Consider the following 27,753-nt stretch of genomic DNA (forward strand, 5'->3'; position numbering starts at 1 on the left):
GACTGCATACTTCTGGTTCCAAATGAGGAGTGTAGTTGACTGATCAGTTCATAACTGTACGGTTTCTACTGTAGTGCCAACAGCTTGCTAGGCACTTTACAGCCATGTATGAAAATAAGGTCACTGCCTTAAATAATGATCATTTAAAAATTCTATACTTATTTCAAAACAAGGTAACTTTTTAAACCTTACAAAAAGTTTTGTTTCTTTGTAATTCCTCTGAATAGTCATATTATAGAATTAAAATGTCCAAGAAGATAGAGATAGTGAAGTTTTTACAGTATTCATATCATGAATACCATAAAAAGAACAATCCTTTTTGTAAGCTGGGCTAGCAGAAGCACTAGGGAAACCCAATTACTAAAAAACAACTGTTTCCATTCCTATTTTGGACATTGGTCTGAAAGTAACTTGTAAAACTAACAGAAATAAAGTCTAAAAAATACAAGTGCAAGCTCAGACAGCATTTGGATTATATAACTAGGAATACACTTCAAATATTTAAAGTGAATACTATGACTCCTGAGGGAATTCTGCACCACTGCGCAAGGTAGAATTTGCGCAGAACTTCCTTTTCCTCCCACAGAAATGGGCTGCAGAGCTGCTGGACCCCATAGATCCGAGTTCGCAAATAGAAGATGCTGACAGGAAGGAGGGAAAGGGAGCTGGAGGGTTCCCAGCAGCTACAGTACTAAGCATGCCCTGAAGGAAGGAGGTGGAGTGCAGGAAATGCAGGATAAACCCAGGACCCAGAATCAGTCTGTTTCTCCTTCTGGATCCTGGGCTCTGGTGGGCAGGGGATGAGTGTCCGGGCTGGGGGGAGTGGGCACAGCTGGGCAGGGGGTGAGTGTGTCTGGGCTGTGGAGGGGCCTGCGGCTTGGCTCGGGGGTGTGTGTGGCAGGGGTGCAGGTGTCTGGGCTGGGGGGGGAGGGAGCACAGATGGGCTCTGGGGAGGTCTGGGGAGAGTGCAAGTGTCTGGGCTAGGGAGGGAAGGGAGCACAGCTGGGCTCAGGGGGATAAGGGATGTGTGTGCAAGTGTCTGGGCTGGGGGGTCCCTGCAGCTGGGCTCTGGGGGATAGGGGTGTGGGGGTCTACCTCTCCTGCTGGGCTCTGTAGGGGAGGGAGCAGAGAAACAGGAACTAGGTTGTCATAGGGATTTCCTTAACTCTCTACTTCTTGAGGAAATTGTGTCTATTGTTAGAGACATAGTTGCTGATAGGTATTTTGAAATAAATTACAAAGTAACTGAAATTGGCATGATTATATGTTATTTTGACAAAATATGAAGAATTTTGCTGAATTTTATAATACTGTACAAAAAATTGTTAATTTTTTGGCATAGAATTCCCCCAGGAGTAATACTATACATATATTAAGTGAGGTCTATGAAGGGCTTTAATTTGGCTGTGCAAATGCAAAGTCTCCTGCATTTCCTTCTCTCCCCATGCAAAGTCTATTCTCTAGTAGGCCTTCTCCTGCCTACTGGAGTTCTAGGGTCAGAGAGGCAGCTACAGAGACTAGAACCACCCAGCTACTTATCCCATTAGTTTAATAATAAAAAAAAAAAAAAAAAAGAAAGCCTCAGCAGGGGCTGAGCAGAAAAATACTTAGCTAAACAAACTCAGGGTATCCAAGATATACAAACTGAAGTTTTATGGAAGAGCTGTAAATCCTAAAAACTCAGTGTTTAAAATGGAAATATGGAAGGTCAATGACGGCAGCACTACGAGATGCTGTGAAGGAAGACTTCATTTGTTCATTATCCACAGAAAAACTTATATAGGATTGTTTTATACTAAACCTAATTATAATAAACCTAAATAACATAGCACAATTCTTCCTGCAGTGCTTTACAAACTAATCTTTCACTGTAATCTGACTTTGTAGCGCGCACACAAGTTACAAAGCCAGAAAGGGCTATTGTGATCATCTCTAGTCTGACTTCTTGGGTAACACAGACCACAAGACCTCCCTGAATTAGTTAACATTTGAACTAGAGCATCTCTTTTGAAAAAATATCCCATCTTGATTTAAAACATAACTAGGTTACACATTTTATGTTTCTGTAGGCTGAGCTAATTGCACACACCAGGCACTCCTAGTCGCCATCCATTCTCCCTGACAAGATCGCTGTGAGCCACCCTCCTCGCCACTATTTCAGGGACTCACTGCAACCCTCACAGCCCCACTCCTCATTCCAGGGACTCTGTGTATATCCCATTCACCCCTCCCCCATACCATAGCTTCTGCACGCCTCCCCATTGCTCCTCCCAGGTCCCCATTCCCCCACATACCATGGGCTCTGATCCCCCCCTTTCAGGGCCCCTCATTCTTCCCCTCCATAGCTGAAGCTCTGTGTGCCCCACCCTCTCTCTCTCTCTCTCTCTTTCAGGGCATCAATGTTTGGAACTCAATTGGGACATGGGCAAAGATAAAATGAGGGGTATTCTTATGCTGGAATATGTTAATTTATACCATCAATTTATTCTTTGATCTATAGAGAATTACAGAAGAGGCGGACATTGTGGTTGTGCTAACCAGAGGTCAAGGACTCAGTGTGCCCCCTCATTTCCTCCCTTTACTTCCTCCCCCGCCCCCCAGGATTTTCATCAAAATAAATAGGGTGCTTAGAATAATCCCTGAAATTCATCAAATACAGCATTCAAAAGTTACTGCATTACATCAGAGAAATACCATCTAGTTGACTGTAAATAAGATATTTTTAATAAAATTCCAATCACACATCATAACATGGTCTCTTATTAACTTTATCAAATTGATGCAACTGAAAAGGACAATGTAAATATCAATCTCAAAACAGGTTTCTGATGTAAAGTTTGCTTCTCCTCTTGTATTGATTTTACAATGGTGCAATTCCATTACCTTGTTACTCCTGTCTTATAACTGTAAGTGACCAGAATAAGTCCTGCAAAATCTGAATGATCTATGTATGATAAAAACCCACTATCAAGGATTATGAGTAAAATACAAAGAAGTGCTTAATTCACATTTTCAAAAGTAACTTCTGCAATTAGGAGTCTAAGTCTCATTGAAAAAAAAATGGATCTTAGCCTAAGTGTCTACATCATTTTTGAAAAAGCAATTTAGGTCCCTTTAGAAGTTTTACTCTACATTTACATTTGAATAATGCTGTAATAGCGTCAGCCACCTTCCCTACCCCCCCCCCCCCCCCCCCCATGACCAGAGGTGGCTCTGCACTGCCCTGACTCGGTTTCCCTTCTTGCTTCCTCGATAACTCAAAAAGACGCTTCCACAAGCCCAATAACAGCCCTTACTGGGGTCTGGTTTTATTAACAAAGTTCCAAAATGAACACAGAAAGGTCTTAGCCTGGGCACAGCCCTTTCTCCGTGAGATACTCTCTCTTCCTCTGTTTTCTAAACCTTTGGAGAAGACAAGTCCTGGCCTGTCTTCCTTACTTTCTCCCCAGAAGAAAACTAGTTCTCCCAAACCCCTTCAGGGAAAACTTTCTCTGGCTGCAGCTTCACTCACTCTGTAGTTCCCCCTTGGCTGTCCAAAAAGGATGTTATGCTACCACCTCAGAGGCCTGGTTTAGTGACATGACTTGATCCACCTGGAGAGGCAAATCAGCTGTGTCACAGGTAGGCAGAGACTCACCTCCCTTTAGTAGAGCCAGCCACCCAGCAACATTTACAAAAATATGGACTTCCATCATGAAAAATAGACACTTTGTTCAAAATAGTAACAAAGACCTAGTAAACTTAGCATGTTACACAGTTTTGACTTAAGTTACAATGGCATAAATAACTTCTGTTAGTATGGAATTTAAAAATCTGAAAGCTTAGCTGTCTTTTTATATCTAAAGAGCACATACAACAGAAATGTTTTTAAAAAATAAGTTTAATAATTAAGGATTATTATAATATGAGGCTATGCCCCTATGAGCCTGATCCTGAGACAGAAGTTAGACACACAGAATGTAAGTTAATGAGGTAATACACAGAACACACCTCTGGATGAAGATTGGTGGCTAGCTCCTCTGATCTTTGTTATAAAGAACAGTTAAACAAAAGCCAGTTAGTATAGTGAACTGATCCAAAAATTAACACGTTGGCTCATTATTTGTTATTGTTTCATTTACTCTGAGAACTGAAAAGAAATCTGAAGTGGACTGAAAGGTTGCTAATACTTGTAAAGACTATTACATCGCCAAAATATTCTCTTCTGCAGTAACATTTAGGGCCTAATCCTGCAATGTATTGAACTCCCTCAACTAACAGCACACTCCCTCAACCCACAGTCAACAGTCACTGCAAGAATTATTTTCTCCTCTTTCTCCAGAAGTGGTAAACAGCACTGTCAAAATGCTGCATCTCCCACATATTAATGTATTCCTGGGGGAATTCTGCACCAATGAGCAAGTGGGGAATTGATCCTGCTTTGAGCAGGGGGTTGGACTAGATGACCTCCTGAGGTCCCTTCCAACCCTGATATTCTATGTAGTGCAGATTTCATGTCCCCCACAGAATAATAGATTCTGCTGGGGAGGTGCTGCAATTACACCTGTCACCCACCAGGGGCTGCTGTGGTGCCAGAAGAGAAGGCAGCTAGCTCACTGCTGGAGCAGCCAGCTGTGAAGGAGGGTACAGAGGCTGCTTCCTCATAGCACCTTGCCTGTGGGCCCAGGTGAGGAAGCAAGGGACATGGAGGTGTGGAAGAGGACAGAGAAGGGCACAGGGGACTGCTGGGGGGGCAACAGACTGGGATTCAGAAGGGTTAGTGGGGGACAGACTAGGGTGGGGCCACAGGAGCTAGTGGGGTGACAGCATTGAGCCAGGGGCTGAGTGGGGGTGCAGGATTAGATGGAGGAGGGAGAAGGGAGTGCAGGGACACATGGGGATGGGAGCAGACATGCCTGACTGAATGGGGGAGGCTTTCCAACTCCCTAACAATCCCTCCACTCCACACACATAGCCACAAACAAAACCCTGTCCCATTCTTCTGCCACCCATACCCAACAATCCTCCAGGTTCACTCCCAGGCTCTTTCCCAGCAATTACTTCCCACTCCTTCAGCTCCTCTGTTACACCCGACTCCAAGCCTTTGCACTGCTTCCGAGGGGTGCGAGATATATGTTTGTTTATTGTAGTTTGAACTATTACTCAAAGTAAACTATTTGTCAAAAAACATTTCCTGAATCATTTTTGTTGTCTGTACTGACAGACACATTTGCGAACACATTTTGAAATAAATTACCAAAATAATTGGAACTGGTGTGATTATAGTGTGTTGTTTTAACAAATAAAATATGCAGAATTTTAAAATATTGTGCACAGATTTTTTAATCATAGAATATCAGGGTTGGAAGGGACCTCAGGAAGTCATCTAGTCCAAACCCCTGCTCAAAGCAGGACCAATTCCCAACTAAATAATTCCAGCCAGGGCTTTGTCAAGCCTGACCTTAAACCTCTAAGGAAGGGGATTCCATGACCTCCCTAGGTAACGCATTCCAGTGCTTCACCACCCTCCTAGTGAAAAAAGTTTTTCCTAATATTCAACCTAAACCTCCCCCACTGCAACTTGAGACCAATACTCCTTATTCTGTCATCTGCTACCATTGAGAACGGTCTAGATCCATCCTCTTTGGAACCACCTTTCTGGTAGTTGAAAGCAGCTATCGAATCCCTCCGCATTCTTCTCTTGTGCAGACTAAACAATCCCAGTTCCCTCAGCCTCTCCTCATAAGTCTTGTGCTCCAGACCCCTAATCAGTTTTGTTGCCCTCTGCTGGACTCTTTCCAATTTTTCCACATCCTTCTTGTAGTGTGGGGCCCAAAACTGGACACAGTACTCGAGATGAGGCCTCACCAATGTCGAATAGAGGGGAATGATCACGTCCCTCCATCTGCTGTCAATGCCTCTACTTATACAGCCCCAAATGCCATTAGCCTTCTTGGCAACAAGGGCACACTGTTGACTCATATCCAGCGTCTCATCCACTGTAACCCCTAGGTCCTTTTCTGCAGAACTGCTGCCTAGCCATTCGGTCCCTAGTCTGTAGCAGTGCATGGGATTCTTCCATCCTAAGTGCAGGACTCTGCACTTGTCCTTGTTGAACCTCATCAGGTTTCTTTTGGCCCAGTCCTCTAATTTGTCTAGGTCCCTCTGTATCCTGTCCCTACCCTCCAGCGTATCTACCACTCCTCCCAGTTTAGTGTCATCTGCAAACTTGCTGAGAGTGCAGTCCACGCCATCCTCCAGACCATTAATGAAGGTATTGAACAAAACCGGCCCCAGGACCAACCCTTGGGGCACTCCGCTTGATACAGGCTGCCAACTAGACATAGAGCCATTGATCACTAACCGTTGAGCCCGACGATCTAGCCAGCTTTTCTATCCACCTTATAGTCCATTCATCCAGCCCATACTACTTTAACTTGCCGGCAGAAATACTGTGGGAGACCGTATCAAAAGCTTTGCTAAAGTCAAGAAATAACATATACACTGCTTTCCCCTCATCCACAGACCCAGTTATCTCCTCATAGAAGGCAATTAGGTTAGTCAGGCATGACTTGCCCTTGGTGAATCCATGCTGACTGTTCCTGATCACTTTCCTCTCCTCTAAGTGTTTCATAATTGATTCCTTGAGGACCTGCTCCATGATTTTTCCAGGGACTGAGGTGAGGCTGACTGGCCTGTAGTTCCCCAGATCCTCCTCCTTCCCCTTTTTAAAGATGGGCACGACATTAGCCTTTTTCCAGTCATCCAGGTCCCCCCCCCCCCCCCCAATCGCCATGAGTTTTCAAAGATAATGGCCAAAATGGCTCTGCAATCACATCCGCTAACTCCTTTAGCGGCCTCGGATGCAGCACATCCAGCCCCATGGACTTGTGCTCATCCAGCACAATAAATAGTCCCGAACCACTTCTTTCTCCACAGAGGGCTGGTCACCTCCTCCCCATGCTGTGCTGCCCAGTGCAGTAGTCTGGGAGCTGACCTTGTTCGTGAAGACAGAGGGGGGGGGGGAAAAAATAAAAAAATAAAAGCATTGAGTACATTAGCTTTTTCCACATCCTCTGTCAGTAGGTTGCCTCCCTCATTCAGTAAGGGGCCCACACTTTCCTTGACTTTCTTCTTGTTGCTAACATACCTGAAGAAACCCTTCTTATTACTCTTAACATCTCTTGCTAGCTGGAACTCCAAGTGTGATTTGGCCTTCCTGATTTCACTCCTGCATGCATGAGCAATATTTTTTATACTCCTCCCTGGTATAAATTCTTGGTGCAGAATTTCCCCCAGGAGTAATTAATGGTTCCTAAATTTAAGGAAAACTCCAGGGGAAAAAACAAACAACAATTTGGTATATAAAAGATATTTTAAGCCATATCTAATAACAAGGAGAGTAAACCACTGAAGACAACAGTTAAATGCCAAATAGAATAATGGATAAACAAAGATTCCAGCTTGACAATCTGATATGCAAACTAGGAGTGAATGAGTTAGCTTTCCACATTAGAAAGTACTGGAAATCAGAGTTTCAATGATGGAAGGTAAGTTCTATAGTTTTTGCCCATTTATTTTGTTGAACTTTGAAACAGACTTCAAATGTTTCTAATGGGAAAGTTGATTATTTCAGTCTTAATTTCAAACTTTACCTCTTCTAGGAAGTATAATTAAAATGGCAGCTGAAGAGAGACAACAGCCCCAATCACTGAAGAGAGTTACTGGAAAGTGGAAAGCATAGAATTTATATTTTATTTCATATGTGCCGTCCTTATAGATTCTTCCTCCCTCCCCCCCCCCCCACCCGCTTCTGTCAAACCGAAGCTGCCTTCTGGGAATTAGCTGGAACTGAAAAGATGGCTCTAATGGGCCACTGAGCAGCTACAGGCATCAGTGTCAACAGCCAAGACTCAGAATTACTGTATCAGGCAGCTGAATCTTAGGCCTGGTCTACACTATGACTTTAATTCGGATTTAGCAGTGTTAAAACGAATTAACCCTGCACCCGTCCACACAATGAAGCCATTTATTTCGAAATAAAGGGCTCTTAAAATCGATTTCTGTACTCCACCCCGACAAGCGGAGTAGCGCCAAAATCGATATTGTCATTTCGAATTAGGGTTAGTGTGGCCGCAATTCGATGGTATTGGCCTCCGGGAGCTATCCCACAGTGCACCATTGTGACCGCTCTAGACAGCAATCTGAACTCGGATGCTCTGGCCAGGTAGACAGGAAAAGCCCCGCGAACATTTAAATTTCATTTCCTGTTTGCCCAGCGTGGAGAGCACAGGTGACCACAGATAGCTCATCAGCACAGGTAACCATGCAGGCCGATAATCGAAAAAGAGCACCAGCATGGACTGTACGGGAGGTACTGGATCTGATCGCTATATGGGGAGAGGATTCAGTGCTAGCAGAACTTCGTTCGAAAAGACGAAATGCCAAAACTTTTGAAAAAAATCTCCAAGGGCATGATGGAGAGAGGCCACAATAGGGACTCAGATCAGTGCCGCGTGAAAGTCAAGGAGCTCAGACAAGCCTAATCAAAAAAGAAAGGAGGCAAACGGTCGCTCCGGGTCAGAGCCGCGGACATGCCGCTTCTACGCCGAGCTGCATGCAGTTCTAGGGGGGGCTGCCACCACTACCCCACCTCTGACCGTGGATTCCGAGGCGGGGATAATCTCATCAGCTACACCTGAGGATTCTGCGGACGGGGAAGAGGAGGAGGAGGACGAGCTTGCGGAGAGCACCCAGCACTCCGTTCTCCCCAACAGCCAGGATCTTTTTCTCAGCCTGACTGAAGTACCCTCCCAACCCTCCCAAGCCAGTATCCAAGACCACGACCCCATGGAAGGGACCTCAGGTGAGTTTACCTTTTAAAATATAAAACTTGTTTTAAAAGCAAGCGTTTTTTAATGATTACTTTGCCCTGAGGACTTGGGATGCATTCGCGACCTGTACAGCTACTGGAAAAGTCTGTTAACGTGTCTGGGGATGGAGCGGAAATCCTCCAGGGACATCTCCATGAAGCTCTCCTGGAGGTACTCGAAAAGCCTTGCCACAAGGTTTCTGGGCAGTGCAGCCTTATTCCGTCCTCCATGGTAGGACACTTGACCGCGCCATGCTTGCAGCAAGTAATCTGGTATCATAGCATGACAAAGCCTGGCAGCGTATGGTCCCGGTGTTTGCTGGCATTCAAGCAACATCCGTTCTTTATCTCGCTGTGTAATCCTCAGGAGAGTGATATCGCTCATGGTAACCAGGTTGAAATACGGGAATTTAATTAAAGGGAACAGTGGTGGCCGTTCCTACTGGGCTGTTTGCCTGTGGCTGAAAAGAAATCCTTCCCTGCAGTTAGCCAAGCGCGGGGGGGGGGGAATTGGCCCAGAGCTTTTCGCGTTTGGCTAGCAGGGATCTTCCCTGATACCAGCCACGCAGTGGGGGGGAGGGATAAAGCGATCATCCAGATAAATGGATGGGGGGGGGGGGTTAGTTTGTTTTCTGCTGCTGAAGGTTAACAGGAAAACCGCAGCACTCAACGGGCTTTGCTTGGTATGTGGGAAAGGAAGGCGCAGAAGCCGAAAGGCAATGGCTTACCATGGCCGCATGCAAGCCGAATTCTGTTGCCCGGACCTGCGTCTGTGATCTCTAGCAGCAAAGCCACAGGCACTCAATATTAAGAGGCAAAATGCGACCTTGCACAGAAATCACCTGTGCTATGTAATGTGAATAGTGTTGGTCACCGTGAAAGAGTATAAGCATTGTTCTGCAAAATGTATCTTTTTAAAAAATTCTCTCCTTTTTTCCCTCCCTCCAGCAGCTGCAAATTCTTCAAGCCTCCCTCCTCCGTCCCGAAGGCTATCTCAGATAAGGCGTCGGAAAAAGAAGACGCGAGACGAGATGTTCGCAGAAATCATGGAATCCACCCGCAGTGAAAGAGCTCATCTGAATGAGTGGAAGGACACGGTTTCAAAGTATAGGAAAGAAGCCAGTGAACGTGAGGACAGGAGGGACCAACGTGAGCACATGAGGGACGCTCGAGATGAGAGGTGGCGGCAGGAAGATCAGAGGAGGTAGGATGCAAAGCTGGGGCTGCTGCGTGAGCAAACAGACATGCTCCGGCGTCTGGTGGAGCTTCAGGAACGGCAGCAGGATAACAGAGTGCCGCTACAGCCCCTGTATATCCCCCCTCCCCCTGTTCCATAGCCTCCTCACCCAGACGTGTAAAAACGCGGGGGGGGTGGGGGGGGGGGGGGGGGAGAGGCTCCGTACACCCTCCCATTCCACCCCAGTGGACAGCCCAAGCAAAAGGCTGTCATTTTTTTAACCTTTTTTTAGTGGCCTTTTCCTTCCCGCCGATCCTCCTCCCAAACCCCACCCAGGTTCTCTCCCCTCTTTTTAAAATCAATTAATAAAGAATGAATGATTTTTAAACGATAGAGACTTTATTTCCTTTGAAAGCAAGCTGGGGGAAGGGAGAGGGTGGGTTCCTTACAGAGAATGAAGGAGTCAATAAAGGGGGCGGGTTTTCATGAAGGAGAAACAAACAGAAATTTCACACTGTAGCCTGGCCAGTCATGAAACTGGTTTTCAAAGCTTCTCTGATGCACAGCGCTTCCTGGTGTGCTCTTCTAATCGCCCTGGTGTCTGGCTGCGCGTAATCAGCAGCCAGGCGATTTGCCTCAGCCTCCCACCCCAATTTATGTACAGGCGTGACTACCTGCCCTTTCCTGATTATACGCGGCCAGTCCGCATCCACATCCAGTAATTAAATAAACTAATAATTTAAATTGGAATTTCATCCATTAATAAGTATTTATTATATAATTAAAACCATTCTATTGGACAGAAATAAATTAATGTTCAAAACAATATTAAAAATTTGAAAATTTAGAGCATGGAAACCAAAATAGCTAAAATTTAGTTTTGGCAAGATACACGGAATGGAAACTCCGGGATCTTTACCTGTCACTGAATATAGCCATCATACCAATAGTGGAATATAAAACAAGTCTACATATACTCTCCTTAAAATTTTTACTTCTGTCCATTCCCAATAATTGTAACAAATCATTATTACCTTCACTCCACTTGCCACGCGCCCCAAGCACAAAACCAAAGAAGTGAATATTTTTACCTCCCGTTAAGTTTTTAATTTCTTCCTCTAACTCAAGATAATAAGCCACCTTCTCACTGTGGGCTTGTTCCAAACTTCCGGCATTATCCTCCCATCGCACTGTAACATCAACCACCACTGCTGTATCTCCTTTTATAAATATAATATCCGGCTTTCTTAACTCACCCTTACTATTTCTCAAATGGGGCTCTATCATTGCCTTCCACCCTAATTTACCAACCTTATCTACAACTGCAGACACTACTCTATTATGCCTTTTTATCCTAGCATTCTTAGTCTTATAACATTGTCCTGAGATATGGGGAACAGTCTCCCGCACTTTACCGCACCATCTACAAAGAGCATTCACACCTCCTCTTCCTCTTGCTAATGTCTCCCTAGTAGGATAAATATTTGCCCTAAGCTGCAATGCTGCGATATACGCTGACGATTTAACTTTACTAGAGTTTCTAAAAATCGAATTACTAATTAAATCATTTTAAAAATATTTTATCCCTATTCCCTGACATCTCAGTTCTGACCATCTTAAAAATTCCTCTTCCCTCCATTTCTTGGGATGAGATGTTACTGCACTAAATGACAATATTTTATCCACAAGATTTTCTCCTGCATATAGATAAGATAGGTCCATCCAATCATCTCTCGAGACAATATGTCTCCTCCATTTACGAATTAACATATTTGGGATTTGCACACTAAACTTAGTGAGAGCTAAACCACCATCCCTACCTCTAGAATAAAATATCCCATCTGTGGTACACTGAGGTAAATGTAAAATCTCTAACTATTTTTCTAACTAACACATCAAGATTGTCTAAAAGATTAAAAGGGGGTTCTATTAAAAGAAGATTATAAAATAGCTTCGGTAAAATATATGTCTGTAAAATTAATATTTTTTGGGCCGGTTTTAATGGGGCCTTAATTAAATTCTCACTCCAATCTTTCAATTTTTCTTTAAGTACCGGTCCCCCTACACCTATCCAGGGATCTATTCTAGCTCCTAAATATTTTTCAAAATCCCCTGGTTGAACATATTCAATCTCCTCTGACCCTATCTGCCAATTATCCTTAGGATTAACTACATAGGTTTTATGTTTAGTTAAAATATGAAAGCCTTTCGTTTTCTTCACATTAACAGAGAGATTAGTATTTTTACAAAACTCCTCTAAGATACCCAAATTTTTAATCATTCCTTTATATGAGCTACTTAAAATTGCCACATCATCGGCAAAAGCCAATGACGTGACACCATTGCCCTTAACATAAAAACCACTTCCTTCTACTTCTAATCTAGTTAAAAGGGGATCCATAGCAATATTAAAATTGGGGACAACGTGTCACCCTGCTTGACCCCCCTCCTAATTAAAATAGACTCAGTAACTTCATCACCCACCCATACCCTAGTTGTGCAATTATCATAAAGGTCCCTAATAATATCTATAAAATGTTCATCTATACCAAATCTTCTCAACCAGGCTATTATATGTCCGTGTCCCACAGAATCAAAAGCTTTTGCCAGATCTACGAACACTATTGCAATTTCATTCCCATTTCGTTTAGCCCCTTTAATCAAATTATCTAATATAGCAATATTTTCCTCACACCCAGGGGCGGATATAAACCCTTTTTGTCTACTACATATCTTAACTGTTTCCACCAGTCTTTTTGCTAATATTTTGGTATAGATTCTAATCCAAACTGACCCAATTGTCAATGGTCTCCACTTCTTCATTTCCTCCTCATCTTGTGTCTTTGGTATTAAAATCGTTCTATTTTTCTTAAATTCATCTGGTACCTATCTATTTAGAAACCATATATTAAAATTTTTTGTAAGTATTAAGGAGTCTAAATTAAAAATATCCCACAAATTGCTCACTTTTACTTTATCTGGGCCAGGAGCACTATCTTTTCTTATTTCTCTTAAAGCTATTCTAATCTCATCCACAGAGATCGGACTCATTAATATATCATTATCCGCATTCTCTGTGGATGATGGCCACCCTATCATATTACCATGTCCAATTGTTCCCAAAATATTCACATAGTATTCCTCAATTTTTTTCATAGGGATAGCACACTTAGCCTTATCTGGCTCTCCCATTATAATGCAAGTCAATCTTCTTCTATCCTTATCAAATAATTGTTGATAGAATTTATACTTAGCTTTCTTTGTAGCATATCTCCTAATTGCATTAAATTGCTTCCTTCTCCCCTCCTTTCTCATCTTCCCTTTTCCTTTATTCCTCAACTCTATTTGACTTTCATTTCTAGGGTCCTTTCCCTCTACTAATGAATAACATAATTTTTCCAACATTGCCCATCCGAGAGCTTTTGTTAAATCCTCCTTTAATAATCCTTCAATTTCCCCTAAACTATTTATTATTTCTCTTCCCTCCCTACTTTGTTTTCCCCGTTTACATATTTTCTCCACTAAATCCACTTCTGGATGTCCTTTTAGTGGGAAAATCCTCTCTCTTGGGGGCGGAATTTCTAATATATTTACTCTAATGTCCTCTACCTCAGTCACTTCCTCCCTATCTCCTGTTACCACTAACTTCTTCTTTGCTAATTCTCGTCTTTTATCTGATATTTGTTTATTCGTTTTGGTCCTCATCTCGCTCTCAATACATTTATTTATATTCCTTTTCCCAATATATTTCCTTTCCAACTGTATAAGCTGCGCAACCTCATCTTTGGTCCATATACGAGATCTAGTCGATCCCTCTTTGATCTTACTTTTAGCAGCCATATCTTCTTTTCTTTGCTCATTCCTCACAGCAGGGTGTCTAGGTCTACAGTGTTGGCTCAATCCAGATCTAGTATGAAAACCAAGCCCACAGACCGAGCACGTATGGCTCTTCATTGGGGTATCCGCCTTTTTGGGTATGCACTTGGGGTAGTGGCAAGCTATATTATGATATTGAGAAGATTTTCCACATTTACTACGTACAACTCGTATGGCTTTACTTTTATGAACCACATTAATGTGTTTGGCCCATTTACCAAATATTGGTAATATCTGGGGACATATTGGACAATTAAAACTATCAACGGGATACTCTAAATAAAAAACCCCATCCTTCCACGAACTACTTTCTAATATATTTATATTACTACCAGTACTGTTAAGATCCTTATTACGATCCCTATTAAAATCAGTACTTGGTCTAAAACAATTTAATAAACTAGACCCATTAACTAAATGAGCATTAAGATATCCCAATTCGCTAACATATGGATCATCAAATGTACTTAAATACTTAAAATCTGGATTAAAACTTTCCATAGTTAAATCATTAAAAGCGTCCCTTGTAAAAACCATCGGTAAGATAGATAAAATCTCCTCACCATGATCATCACAAACAGTCTCCTCTACCTCCTCTCCATGCTCCACTGGGAGGACTTGATTCTCACTCTCATGCTCATGAGACTTCATTATAGTCCACACCATTTTATCCATTGGTCCAGCGACCCTAATCACACCCCTAATATATTTATATAAAGGTCTCCCCCTTACTTTCACAGAGATTGTGGAGCACACAGCAAGCGGAAATAACAATGGGGATATTGGTTTGGCTGAGGTCTGAGCGAGTCAGTAACGATCGCCAGCGACCTTTTAAACGGCCAAATGCACATTCTACCACCATTCTGCACTTGCTAAGCCTGTAGTTGAACAGCTCCTGACTCCTGTCCAGGCTGCCTGTGTATGGCAGCATGAGCCACGGCATTAAGGGGTAGGCTGGGTCCCCAAGAATAGCTATGGGCATTTCAACATCCCCAACGGTTATTTTCTGGTCCGGGAAGTAAGTCCCTTGCTGAAGCCATTTAAACAGAGTAGTGTTCCTGAAGACGCGAGCGTCATGAACCCTTCCCGGCCAGCCCACGTTGATGTTGGTGAAACGTCCCTTGTGATCCACAAGTGCTTGCAGCACCATTAAAAGTACCCCTTGCGGTTTATGTACTGGGTACCCTGGTGCTCCGGTGCCAAGATAGGGATATGGGTTCCATCTATCGCCCCACCACAGTTAGGGAATCCCATTGCAGCAAAGCCATCCACTATGACCTGCACATTTCCCAGAGTCACTACCTTTCGTAGCAGCACCTCAGTGATTGCTTTGGCTACTTGCATCACAGCAGCCCCCACAGTAGATTTGCCCACTCCAAATTGATTCCCGACTGAGCGGTAGCTGTCTGGCGTTGCAAGCTTCCACAGGGCTATCGCCACTTGCTTCTCAACTGTGAGGGCTGCTCTCATCTTGGTATTCTGGCGTTTCAGGGCAGGGGACAGCAAGTCAAAGTTCCATGAAAGTGCCTTTACGCATGCGAAAGTTTCGCAGCCACTGGGAATCGTCCCACACCTGCAACACTATGCGGTCCCAACAGTCTGTGCTTGTTTCCCCGGGCCCAGAATCGGCGTTCCATGGATAGAACCTGCCCCATTAACAACATGATCTCCAAAGCACCGGGGCCCGCGGTTTGAGAGAATTCTGTGTCTGTGTCCATGTCCATATCACGCTTGTCGCTGCACTGCCGTCGCCTCCTCGCCTCGTTTTTCTGGTCCTGGCTCAGCATAAACTGCACGAGAACGCGCGAGGTGTTTACAATGTTCATGACTGCTGTCTTGAGCTGAGCGGGCTCCATGCTTGCCGTGGTATGGAGTCTGCAGTGTTCACCCAGGAAAAAAGGTGCGAAATGGTTGTCTGCCGTTGCTTTCATGGAGGGAGGGGTGAGGCTGTACCCAGAACCACCTGCGACAATGTTTTTTGCCCCATCAGGCACTGGGATCTCAACCCAGAATTCCAATGAGCGGGGGAGACTGTGGGAACTATGGGATAGCTATGGGATAGCTACCCACAGTGCAACGCTCCGGAAATCGACGCTAGCCCCGGTACATGGACGCACACCGCTGAATTAATGTGCTTAGTGTGGCCGCATACATTCGACTTTATACAATCTGTTTCCAAAATTCGAATTATATAAATTCGGATTAATCCCGTAGTGTAGACATTATACTTAATTTTTAAAACAAAGTATAAAGTATGGCATACAAAACAAGCAGACAGGATACATCAAAATTTGAAAATTAGAATTTTAAAAATTAACTGTACCTGGCAGATTTTTTCCCAAATTTCATCGCAGCCAGCTTTTTCTTGAAAACTCAGCGCTAAATCATAATTCTCTGCTTCTGACCAAACAATCAAGGTGTCCTATTTAAAAATAAATATTTGTGATTTTCAAAAAAAAAATAATTTAGGTGCAATACAAAACAGACTGAATGCCATACAATAAGTAATACATCCAAGGATGCAATTACTACTTCAACTGGTGTAAAAATTGTCAAGACAGAATCACATATCACATCAAGTAGGATGAAATCACCAGTTCTGCTACAAGTATAAAACTCTTTACAGTCTCGGTGATAAATGGGGGGGGGGGGGGGAAGAAAAGGGGGGCAGCTCCCTTTTATGGACACCCAGCCAGCCAGCTACAAAATCCCTGTTAGTAGCTATTCTCTACTTGCTTTACCTGTAAAGGGTTAAAAAAGCCCATAGTAAAAGGAAGGGAGTGAGCACCTGACCAAAGGAGAGCCAATGGGAGGGGGACATGACAAAAAACTTTCCCTTTGTCTGTCTGTGGTTGTTCTCTAACCCTAAGAAGCTTTAAACCAGGTATGAAAAATCATACCCATCTGAAACCCGATATGTAAGTAGATCAGGGAATGTCTAGGTAGACGCGATTAGATTTCTCTCTCTTATTTCTTTATGGCTTGTGGACTCCTCTGTGCTAGCCCCCAAATGCTTTCGTTTTGCTTGTAACCATTAAACTGGACCTCAAGAAATCCATTTTTGGATGATTATTATATTTGCTCTTTTTAAATCCAGCAATAGCCTAAAGTTCCAGATGTATTTTCTTTCTTTTTGTTTTTAATAAAATTTACCTTTAAGAACAGGATTGGGTTTTTTGTGTCCTAAGAGATTTGTGCATATGTTGTTTAATTAGCTGGTAGCAACAACTGATTTCCTTTGTTTTCTTTCTCAGTTCCTCTCCGGGGGGTGGGGGGGTGGGGAGGGCTTGAGGGTACCCCACAGGTAGGAATTCCAAAGTGCGCCTTCCTAGGTCAGAAGGAGTGGGGGGGGAGGGGGGTTGCACTTGGATGGTGGCAGCATCTACCCATCCAAGGTCGGAGAAAAGCTGTAACTATGGGAGTTTAATACCAGCCTGGAGTGGCCAGTATTAATTTTTAGAATCCTTACAGGCCCCCACTTTCTGCACTCAAAGTGCTAGAGTGGGGAATCAGCCTTGACAGTCTCTCATGTCCTAGCACCCAAAACATAATTTGATCAAATCTTATTACTCTTAAACATTCAGAATATTTACATGAAAGAAGACTTAGTAGTCCTCCTCTCAACAGAAATACCCTGGAGGTAGTTGTAAAGATTAATTATACATTATAGTAAACAACTTATTTACAATATGGAAATTAAAAAAAAAAAAAAAAAAAAAACCTTTCCATATTTATAAAAATACACAGAAATATGAGATTACATTCATATTTTCATTTCAGAGAACATTTAACACAATTTGGGAAATAATTCCACACATTCCAAATTTGTAACTTTAAACCAAAGAAACAAGGTGGATAAAAATGATTTTTTTAAAAATCGGATTTAAATACTTTTTAAAAAAAATAAACCTATTTAAAATTAAATTTGCAATTATAGCAACCTTTGTTATGGCTTAAATTAAAATTATTTTAATAGAGTGAGTTTAAAAAAAAAAAAAAAAAAAAGGCAGTATATGTTTACTGATAAAGTTTTAAAGACAATTAAATCACTGAACTAGCAGAAGCCCCTGTCCACTAAAGTGCTAAACCAGCTTTTGACAGCAACAGCCCTTCAAAGCACACAGTGGCAAGAAACAATCAGCTCAATTCATTAACTGCAGATAAGACGTCCTGTGTTAAAACATGTTTTTCATTTAAAAATGATTAATAAATCTTTTTTTAGATGGATCCAGCACATTTAAGGTATTTTAATTTAGCTAATTTTAAACAACTTTAAGGTTCCTTTTTTTGCATTTTAAATGCATTCAAATAGTGCTTGACACAAAGCACAAGTAAAAAATTAATCTAGTAAATTAGAAATGCATTATTCACTGTTTTCTAACAAAAAAATTAAGAATCTGAATCCATGAAATCAACTGTATAACGACTTAAATAAATGTGTACAAATATAGTGTTTCATCCTGGTTTGCAGAAAGAAACACCATATTTAGCACAAAGGTTATATTTAACTTCAACTCAACATGTTTTCATGGTTACCAAGAGAACCAACCTTTCTTTAGGAAAATAACTAAAAAAGTACAAATGCAAAATATGATTAAAACTAATAATTTAAATGATGATTAAAATTGCTTTGATTTAAATCAATCCACCTGTGAAGAGGCAAGCCTTTTAGAACTAGAAGTTTATATATTGTATAATATATGTTTTAACAAGTTAGTCATTAAGTTACTACAAGATGATACTAGACTTGTTATTTTTATTCAGGACTTGTCTATACAAACATCAAATTCATGGCAGTCTGCAGTGTAAATCTACCTCACACTAGCCAGCTGTGCCAAGCCCTAAGTGCTCATGTGGATCCTGCTACTGCACTCTACAAGTTCCCTAGTGTGCTGGCAGGTTAAAGTGCACTAGAAACTTGATAGTATGAGGCAATTCAAGGTAAATTTACACCCCAGCTTGTTGCTAAGTATTCATACAGATAAGCTTCAAAGAGTACCACTTGATTTTTTTCCATCATAATTACTCATCCTTGCCACTGGTGTTAGCAAACAGTGAACTCCAAGGAGCAGAGGGATCCTTTGAATTTACTGGACAGATTCAAGGAAAAATAATCCTTGCAAAGGTTTCTTGTTATGAAGACGACAAAATTTTGAAGAGGGCCACATCCAGCCCTAGCTGGGATCAAGCTCAACTCCACTGACATCCATTTACAAAAATGCTAGCTACTTTATAAGGAGGCAATTCCTAGTTTTGCTGGGGGGTGGGGGGCGTGCGCTGTGGTGATAATAAATAATTTAATGATGTGGAGATATATATTAAGAAATTGCAACTTTGAAGACCAGGAAAAAGAAACAGGCCTTCTAATGGTAGGCAAACAGAGAAACTTATGCAAAGAAATTAAGTAATTTTGCAGTGTAACTACATACTAAAATTTAGGGAACTGACTAGATCAAGAGGTTGGTAATACCATATAAAGTCTCATCTCTGAATTAATAGTGACCAAAACTCAACATGGGGAAAATCCATACTAGGAAGTTGAGGTATCTTATAGCATTTCTCCCTTGTAATTACTTGGGGCAAGCCAACATGGTGTGTCTCTCAGTAAAACAGGTTGATTGTTTGGCCCACAAATAGATGTCCCAGGAGAGACAGAGTACCAGCCACAACTCTTAGACCAGACCAGACCTGGCCTCCATCCCATGGCAGCACGGATCCCCGTGAAGCCATGGCAGCTCCCCCTCCTCTGGTCATCAAGCACTTTCCAAAACCCTATTTGTGAGGTGTTCCAGTATAAAGTGGAGCCATCACCACAAGACACTGCTGAGTGGGTCATCATCGGTACACTATTCTCACAGGGCTAAAGTAGACGTTTGCCTACAGTGTATTTGACATCACTAGACTTTATTGCCTTGAATTAGGGCTTCTCTTTTGGGGAAAGTTTACCAGTTAAACTGGTATAATTCAAACCAATAGTTAAACCAGTATAGTTATAATGGTATAACTCACTGCATGGACACACTTATTCTGAAAGCTTTTTCCGTTTGGTTTAAGCCACTTCCAAAGTGACAGGTTTCAGAGTAGCAGCCGTGTTAGTCTGTATCCGCAAAAATAACAGGAGTACTTGTGGCACCTTAGAGACTAACAAATTTATTAGAGCATAAGCTTTCTGGGTTGTAGCCCACGAAAGCTTATGCTCTAATAAATTTGTTAGTCTCTAAGGTGCCACAAGTACTCCTGTTATTTTTCCAAAGTGACATTAGCTAAACCCAAAAAGCCGCTTTTGCTCCAGAGAGTCCACACATGGAGTTATACTAGTATAATTATATAAGGGCTTATCTACACTGGCAAGTTTCTGCGCAGTAAAGCAGCTTTTTGCACTCAAACTGAAGAAGTGTACACACTGCCAAGCCACTTTGTGTGAAGAAAATCCTCAGCTGCAGCACTGCAAAAAAACACACCTCAATGAGAGTTGTAAAGCTATTTGCGCAGAGGCTCCAGCGCACTACTGCCAATGTAGACACTTGACTGCTTTCTGCACTGTAACTGGCCTCCTGAGCTGTCCCATAATGCCTCAAGTGACTGCTCTGCTCATTGTTTTAAAGTCCGCTGCCCTGGAGACATGCGCCCCTCCCCTTTCAAAGCACTGTTTCTGACAGCCCTTGTGTCCTGTGCCGATCTGCTCCGGGACGCAAAGCAAACCATTAATGTGGAATGCTCCTGCTGTTGAACACAAGAGGCATGTGTAGGTAACCCTCCCATGCCTCAGGACTGGTTGCTTCCTGCCGCTGTCTGAACTTACAAGACAGCATGCTGACTCTCTGTCCCCCAAAACACACTGTCCCCCCAGTTCATACACACACTCTTCCCCCTCCCACACTTCAGTTGAAAAGCAGCTGGCAATGTAGTAGGATGCCCATGGAACAATGGGATTGGGAAACCTGCATCATGTGACACTGTGCCTGCCCCATGAGGTATTGCAAACCCTTCCCAAAGCACCCTGCGGCCAGTTGCACAGTGGGATAGCTACCACAATCGGCAAAGACAGCAGTGCATATGCTCCAGCATCTCAAGGAGCACAGCATGGACAGCGGTTTAGTTCCAGCGTTTTAATAAAAGTGGTATAACTTGTGGTGCAGAAACTTGCCAGTGTAGACATACCCTCAGTTTAAATTTACACCTTTCCTTAGCTTATACCAGTATAATTTTATTGTGTAGACAAGATAGACATTGCCAGTTAACTTTAGGTACTTCACACATTTCTAAAGGCTAGTGTGAACACCCCACACACATCTGACGGAGGCTCTAAGTGTTTTTCTTCATCCTACGGATCACTTGTAGCCTGAATTTTGTAAACTCCCAGGACAAATGATTTAGCAATTAACTCATGGTTAAAAAAAAAAGGGGGGGGGGGCGGCAAAGGGCTGCCTAGTTTTGACATACCCAGTGCATCTCTGGAGAGTCTTCCATGGGAATGAAAAGGAGAAAGGGAAAGAATGCCATAGAGCTAGCACAGCTCCTCCCTGCCTTCTTATCTCAGAAGCACCTGATCTAGCTTTCCTCTGTGCATAGAAGAATAGAAAAATGATCAAGCCCATCACCATTTAACAGGTGTTCATTATGTTGAAGGCCACCTATTTAGTCCCTGACAGACAGATTCCTCATAAAATAAAGAGAGCACACAACTACCATTCTTAGGCCATGTCTACACAGTGAGTGCTACAGTGGCATAGCTATGGTACTGCTGCTATGTAGATTTTTTTTTCTGTTGCTGTATGTAATCCACCTCCCTAAGAGGCAGTCACTAGGTTCACAGAAGAATTCTTCCTAGCTGCGTCTATATCAGAGATTAGGTTGGCTAGCTATGGCTTTCAAAGGTGTGAATTTTTCTCACCCCGAGAGCCAGCTATGTCAACCTAACTTTTAATTAAGGCCATAGCATAGTTGCCAAAGACTGAAGAGGCACAGAAACTTAATTACTTTCTCATCTTAAGAGAGGGCTTGCCTTCAATGCAAACTTAATTCCTCCTGAAGCTTGAGTGTTGCCCCTAATTTGACCCCGATCCACACACCAAAAATCCTTCACTCAAGTATAGTGCTGCCATTAACTTGAGTTGGCGGGTACAACAGGGAGTATAGGTTAAAACCCAAATGAACACAAATTGTCAGTTGCTAACATGACTACTTTGAAGTGTGGATACAGGCTAGCGCCACTCAAATGCAGCTAGTCTTCCAATACTTTCCACAATCCCTCAGCTATCTCCCCTCCATCTCCGTATGCAGCCTGTGTGCTCTTCTTAGGGGGAAAAAAAACAAAAAACACACTGCTGCTTTCTCATGGGAACAAGTCAGTACAAAAATGCCCACCACTGCATCTCATACCCTACATCAGCCTCCTTCGAAAATGAGAGTCCCATGCCCAACCTCTGGCATAAACCAATTTTAATTTAGGGTATGTCTTCACTACCCGTCGGATAGTAATCGATCTATCGGGATCGATTTATCGCGTCTCATCTAGACGCAATAAATCGATCCCCAGACGCGCTCCCGTTGACTCCGGAACTCCACCAGAGCGAGAGGCGGAAGCAGAGTCGACGGGGGAGCCGCAGCCGTCGATCCCGTGCCTGAGTACGAGAGGTAAATCGATCTAAGATACGCAACTTCAGCTATGAGAATAGCGTAGCTGAAGTCGACGTATCTTAGATCGATTCCACACACCCCCCCCGTGTAGACCAGCCCTTAGTGTTGCCAGACTTCCGCCATATGCCCAGAAATAACAGACAAGTTCTCCTACAATACACTGAAAAAGAATTTATAGAGTGACTCAGCATACTGCAGCACTAAGAACCATAGGATGTGCCCCCAGAAGCCTAAGTGCCACACACGAATACTGTACCAGTACAAACACAACAACTCAAGTGTTATTTCACAATGTGATCACTCTCACTAGGGCTAACTTGAGAGGAGTAACTTGAGTGCAGTTTACTCAATTTAACTCTATATGGACGACATACCCCAAATCATGCTTAAACACGCTCCTGCAGCAGTGTAGAGAACTCTACATTGCTGATGCCTATGCTGTTTCAGATTCTGTTGTCAAGCTGCACTTTTCACATGATATAAATTATTTTTTGTAAAGAGAAAATATCCTTAAATATATTAAATGCAATAATTCCTCTAAAATTTTACCTGGAAGCGTTTAAATTTTATTTTAAAATCATGTTTACATGTGTTATTTTCAGCAAAACTAGTATTGCACCTTTTCAACTCAAGTCTACAATGTTTTTTTGCTTACTGTAATTTGAAGATAATTTTTTCTGCAGCATGTGTGTCAATACAAACTTAGGTACATCCACACCACAAATGCAGGTGTAACTATAGTGTGGGTAGGGATATCACTGCTAAATTTAACCTAGCTAGTTCAGGTAATAATTGCAATGAAGACATGGACCCTGGCATGGGGTTGCAACTTGAGTACATACTCAGGGTCCATATCAGGCTTGTGCTGGAGTGGCTAGCCACACTGAAGCCCATGCTGCCACACATTCACTACTATTGTTACCCAAGCTAGCATAGGTATGCCTACCTGTGCTACAATTATACCTTAATTTGCAGTACATACATACCCTTAGAAGAGAGGCAAAAGGTTAAATATTTTATTTGTGTATTTAACAGATTAAGAGTTTGCAAATATTTTTACTGTACAAAAAGCAAACAATTGTGCATCAGTATATTCCAGCAGTTCTCAAACTGTGGGTTGGGGCCCCAAAGTCAGCTGGTGTGTAGACTTGCCCAAGCCTGACCCCTGCCACCTGAAGTCCTATTGATTTTATATGGAAGGTTCTCAGACGCTAGAATGATAGGCAGCAATATGAAATCTTAAAGAGAGAATTCAGAACAAACCAACACCTGTTCAGCAACACAATCTGCATTCGATATATTGCATTCAGTATTAATTCTCTGTGCACTAACTCTATTGAACACAGAGTCCAATCCAAAGCTACCTTGATTTTCAAAACGCAGCACAAAAATGGACTCAACTATCTTAGAAACCATCCCTCTCCCCTGCAATCATGACCTCCCCACGACAGCTATACTCTACTGAAGCAATTAAACCACCATCCAGTAGATAGAAACTTGTGAAGATGGGAGATGAAGAACCTTCACGGGAACTGGCGCCAAGACTATGGACCTCATTGCCAGATCAAATAATGTTGATCAATAATCTTGCTGCATTCAGAACTAAATGCAAACCTGTTTACTAAAGTTCTCTTGCAACAGTACCCCATAGTCTCATATTTTTTTATTAATTACAAAACCTCAACTTGCCGCTTCGTGGCAAGGGTGGAAAAGTATTACTGTTTTTTACTGGCGGGAAGTGCTCAGAAACTATGGTAATGGATACGAGAAAAAGGGGATGAATGGAAAAAGAAAAGACAACATTGTCTTTTCCTATCTGTTATAGAAAAACAAAGCAAGAGAAACATAATACATGACTTTTTTAAAATGGATGACTAGAAGGTCGACAATATGTTAAATACAGTGCTAAACTGTTTTATTCTTTTGATTTACAGAAAGCATGCCCTCAAAAGATGGTTGTGTGCAAGTGTATTTAACCCTGGCTAGTCAGCTTAGTTAGGTTAGGCTACCAGGTGCGCCTGAACAATAATAATAAGAGCCACATTGTACAGGCGAATTCCTTGATATCATTTTCAGAGAAAGAACTAAAGAAATAACCAGTATGTTAATGGGTTAATAGCAGAAATAAAAAGGAATAAATATGGAGTATACATGTAATTGAAGTATTCTTCCTTTCGTGAGTTCAAGATATTCCCCAAAATGCCTAACAATCAACAGCCCTTTTCACCGAACACCTTAAATTATAGTACTAATAGAAGTACAATTTTTCAAAGTTTGCAAACAATTTTTCAACCTGCACAGAAAACAAACATCAGCAGCAAATCTGTACAGTAAACCTTTTGCCCTTTTCTGTAAATCAGCATTAATTTTTGTGCCAAATTCAGTGCGAAATGATAAGGACAAAAAAAGCGGATACTTGCCTGCTGTTTTTGATATGCAGTGTTTGGATTTATCTTTGATTCCAACAATAGAGAACCTGAAAAGGTGATAAGGAGTTATATTTAGGAAGTTTAATAAAACAAAAATCTCCATGGCTCTTACGACTTGCCATGTGCCAATAAATATATTATATTTAATGAATCCAAATCTTCTAGCCAGTCCAAGAGAATATTTTGCATTTTAATGGAAATCCCTACACCTTCTGAATAAGCCAGGTAACAGACAAAGCCAAAATAAAATATTATTTACATTTAAAACACAATTTAATTTACTTTAGAGTCAATGTTCTGTATATTGCTATTTTTCTGCTGTCCTGTGCAGTAATCTGACAATTGCGGAGAACATTTTATAAATCAATGCTAACTAGTACTAAATTATAACAAAACAGTTTATGATAAAAATTGACTTGCCCACACAAGAATGTGCATTTTTTGCTCTCATCTCCTTGAGGTGCCCTTCAGAAATGAAAAATCTAGACTATAAACCCAAAGACTTTATTTTGTGTAAGTAACATATGTATCCTGGCAACAAGTCTGGAGTAATCTATACCAGACCTCAGAAGGTTTATTTAGCACATTAGCACCTGTCAGCTGACAAAGTTGTCACGATGATTTTTTTCTTCTTAAAAAAAAAAAAAATGTTTTTCTAGGTGATCTTAAACACACAATTAAAAAAAAACAAACAAACAAAAAACCACACACCAGCGACAGTTTCACCTTTCCAAAACAGAGAATTTACAAAAAGAAATTCCCTGCACATACAAGAAAAAGGAAAACCACATTCAGAAAAAAAAAGAAAAGAAAAAAAATAATATTGATTAATCTGGGAATGCTTATAAAAGAAATTTTGAACAAGGGGTGTCGCTTAAATAGACTTCATCGTCACTCACTGCTAGGTAAGGGCTGGCAGACAGTCACTGGCGGTAACGTTAAGGAAGCGTTTGGAGTCACTTCAGTGCAGACCACACTCGGCCTCACTGGGTGGAGAAGGAAAGTTTGGAGGAAGAAGCCCCCCTAGAGACGCTGCCTCTCAGGGAACGGGGGAGACTCCCTCTCATAAGCCCGACCCACGGAGGAATGGAGTGTCAGTGCCTGGGGCTTTGCTGGGGCAAAACAAGGCCAGACTAGGAGGCTGTGGTGGGGTCAGTGTTTGCGGGTCGCTGGGCGGGGGGTGTTGTCACATTTTCTCCCCTTCCCCAGTCCCGTTGTCCCAGCAGCCAGGCCCAACCCTGTGAACGTGTGAGCCGGGTAGCAACCGGCCGGGGTAGGAAGGGCACCATGGGGGCCAAGCCGCAGGCCACCTTCCCGGCAGGCAGGGCCTAGGCCTGCCCGCAGCTCCTGGCTCCGCTCTCACCGTCCGACTCGGCCCGCACCAGCAGCGACATCCCCTTGAGCCGCTCCACGTAGGTGGAGGAAACGTGCCCGGTGCCCCTGTCGTCCCATTGCCGGTCCTCATTGAGGGTATAGACCTTCACCCGCCGCCGGGTGTCCGACATGGTGCAGCCCGACCAGGGCCTCCGCGCCGGTTCGCCGCCTCCGCGGGGTCGGGAAGTCGCTCACGGGCAGCGCGGGGTCTTTAACATGCCGCTTTTCATGGCTCCCTGAAGGCGAGAGGGGAAAGTTGAGCCCCCAGCCCGGCCCCCTCACTCCGCGCCGCCGCCTCAGCAACTACTACAGCGCGGCCGCCATCTTGTAACCCGACTCTCTTGCCTTTCTCTTCCTTTCAGCAGCGCGTGCCACGGGCTCCACTCGCAGGGGCTACGGTGGCCGAGAGCCCACGCGCTGGTGCTGAAAGGACGGAGGGGCGGGCTATAAATACCCGCCCTGAGTCCGCCTCCCCCTCTCCCACACACTATAACACCCTCCCACCACTGACCTCAGCCCCTCCCCCCCTTTCAGAGTCCAGGGACAGAATCCACCCCCCTTTCAGAGGTGCTAGAACTAGGCATGCAGTAGCACCCCTGTCTTGGAGTACTTTCCATCACATAGGGTTCACAATTTGGTTCAATGGCTCTCAGCACACATACACACCCCCCATACAAATTGTTCCAGCATCCATGGACACAGTGCAACCACTGACCCTGACAATCACAATCCTGCTGCCCCCAACAGCCACCACTATCCACTGTAGGGCCCCAAGCCCACTGTCCCCATGAACTAAGTCCCCCAAGAACCCCCACCCGCATGGACCCCAACAGAATCTTACACCAGCCCCTGAGACACCCCAATACTTGCTGACCTGCTTCTCTCCACTTTATTGGTGCGGAGGCAGGGGAAAGAGATCAGTAACTCTAGGGGCTTATCGAAGGGGGCTGGAGGATTCGGTGGTTTATTCGTAAGACCCAAACCTCTCTGATGGACTATAACCTTGTCATGGTAGAAAGGGGTGCGTGAGCTAAAGACCCTCAGAGCTACATTGACTGGAGCTTTCACACTCCTGGTAGGGTCCCCTTTGGCGAGCAGGTCTGAGGCGAGGCTCCTGACTAACCCCGGTCCAAACTTAAGACCCCAAACTTGGATCAGATGCATATAGAGGACCTTTTAGTACTCTGCGTCTGTGAAGGTGAATGAGGGCTGCAGCAAGAGGGAGGTCCCTGGTTGTCTTGGATCTCCTTGCCACTGGGTCAGGGTTTTCCTCCTGCCAAGTCTCATGTGGTCACCACCTGCACCCCGGTTTCCCCACATTAAAAGATTTCACACACAGGCCTCTGCTAAAGGGTTCATACCCACATAATCTCTGCGGTGACGGACAAGTGGCAGTGAAGACAAGA

At 43.1% G+C, this 27,753-nt stretch overlaps 1 protein-coding gene across 2 annotated transcripts in view; it reads right to left on the minus strand.

Annotated features, from left to right (window-relative positions):
- Positions 1–26,478, minus strand: part of PPP4R3B (protein phosphatase 4 regulatory subunit 3B) — a 90,268-nt gene extending 63,790 nt beyond the window's left edge. For both annotated transcript variants that reach the window (XM_065402235.1, XM_065402234.1), the window contains exons 1-3: positions 26,337–26,478; positions 24,965–25,020; positions 16,228–16,326 (exon numbers count right to left, since the gene is read on the minus strand). In XM_065402235.1, the coding sequence (XP_065258307.1) occupies positions 16,228–16,326; positions 24,965–25,020; positions 26,337–26,478 (297 nt within the window). The remainder of the gene's footprint in view (positions 1–16,227; positions 16,327–24,964; positions 25,021–26,336) is intronic.
- Positions 26,479–27,753: the final 1,275 nt, after the last annotated feature.

The sequence above is a fragment of the Emys orbicularis genome, chromosome 3 (assembly GCF_028017835.1).
Source record: "Emys orbicularis isolate rEmyOrb1 chromosome 3, rEmyOrb1.hap1, whole genome shotgun sequence".
NCBI classification, from domain to species: Eukaryota; Metazoa; Chordata; order Testudines; family Emydidae; genus Emys; species Emys orbicularis.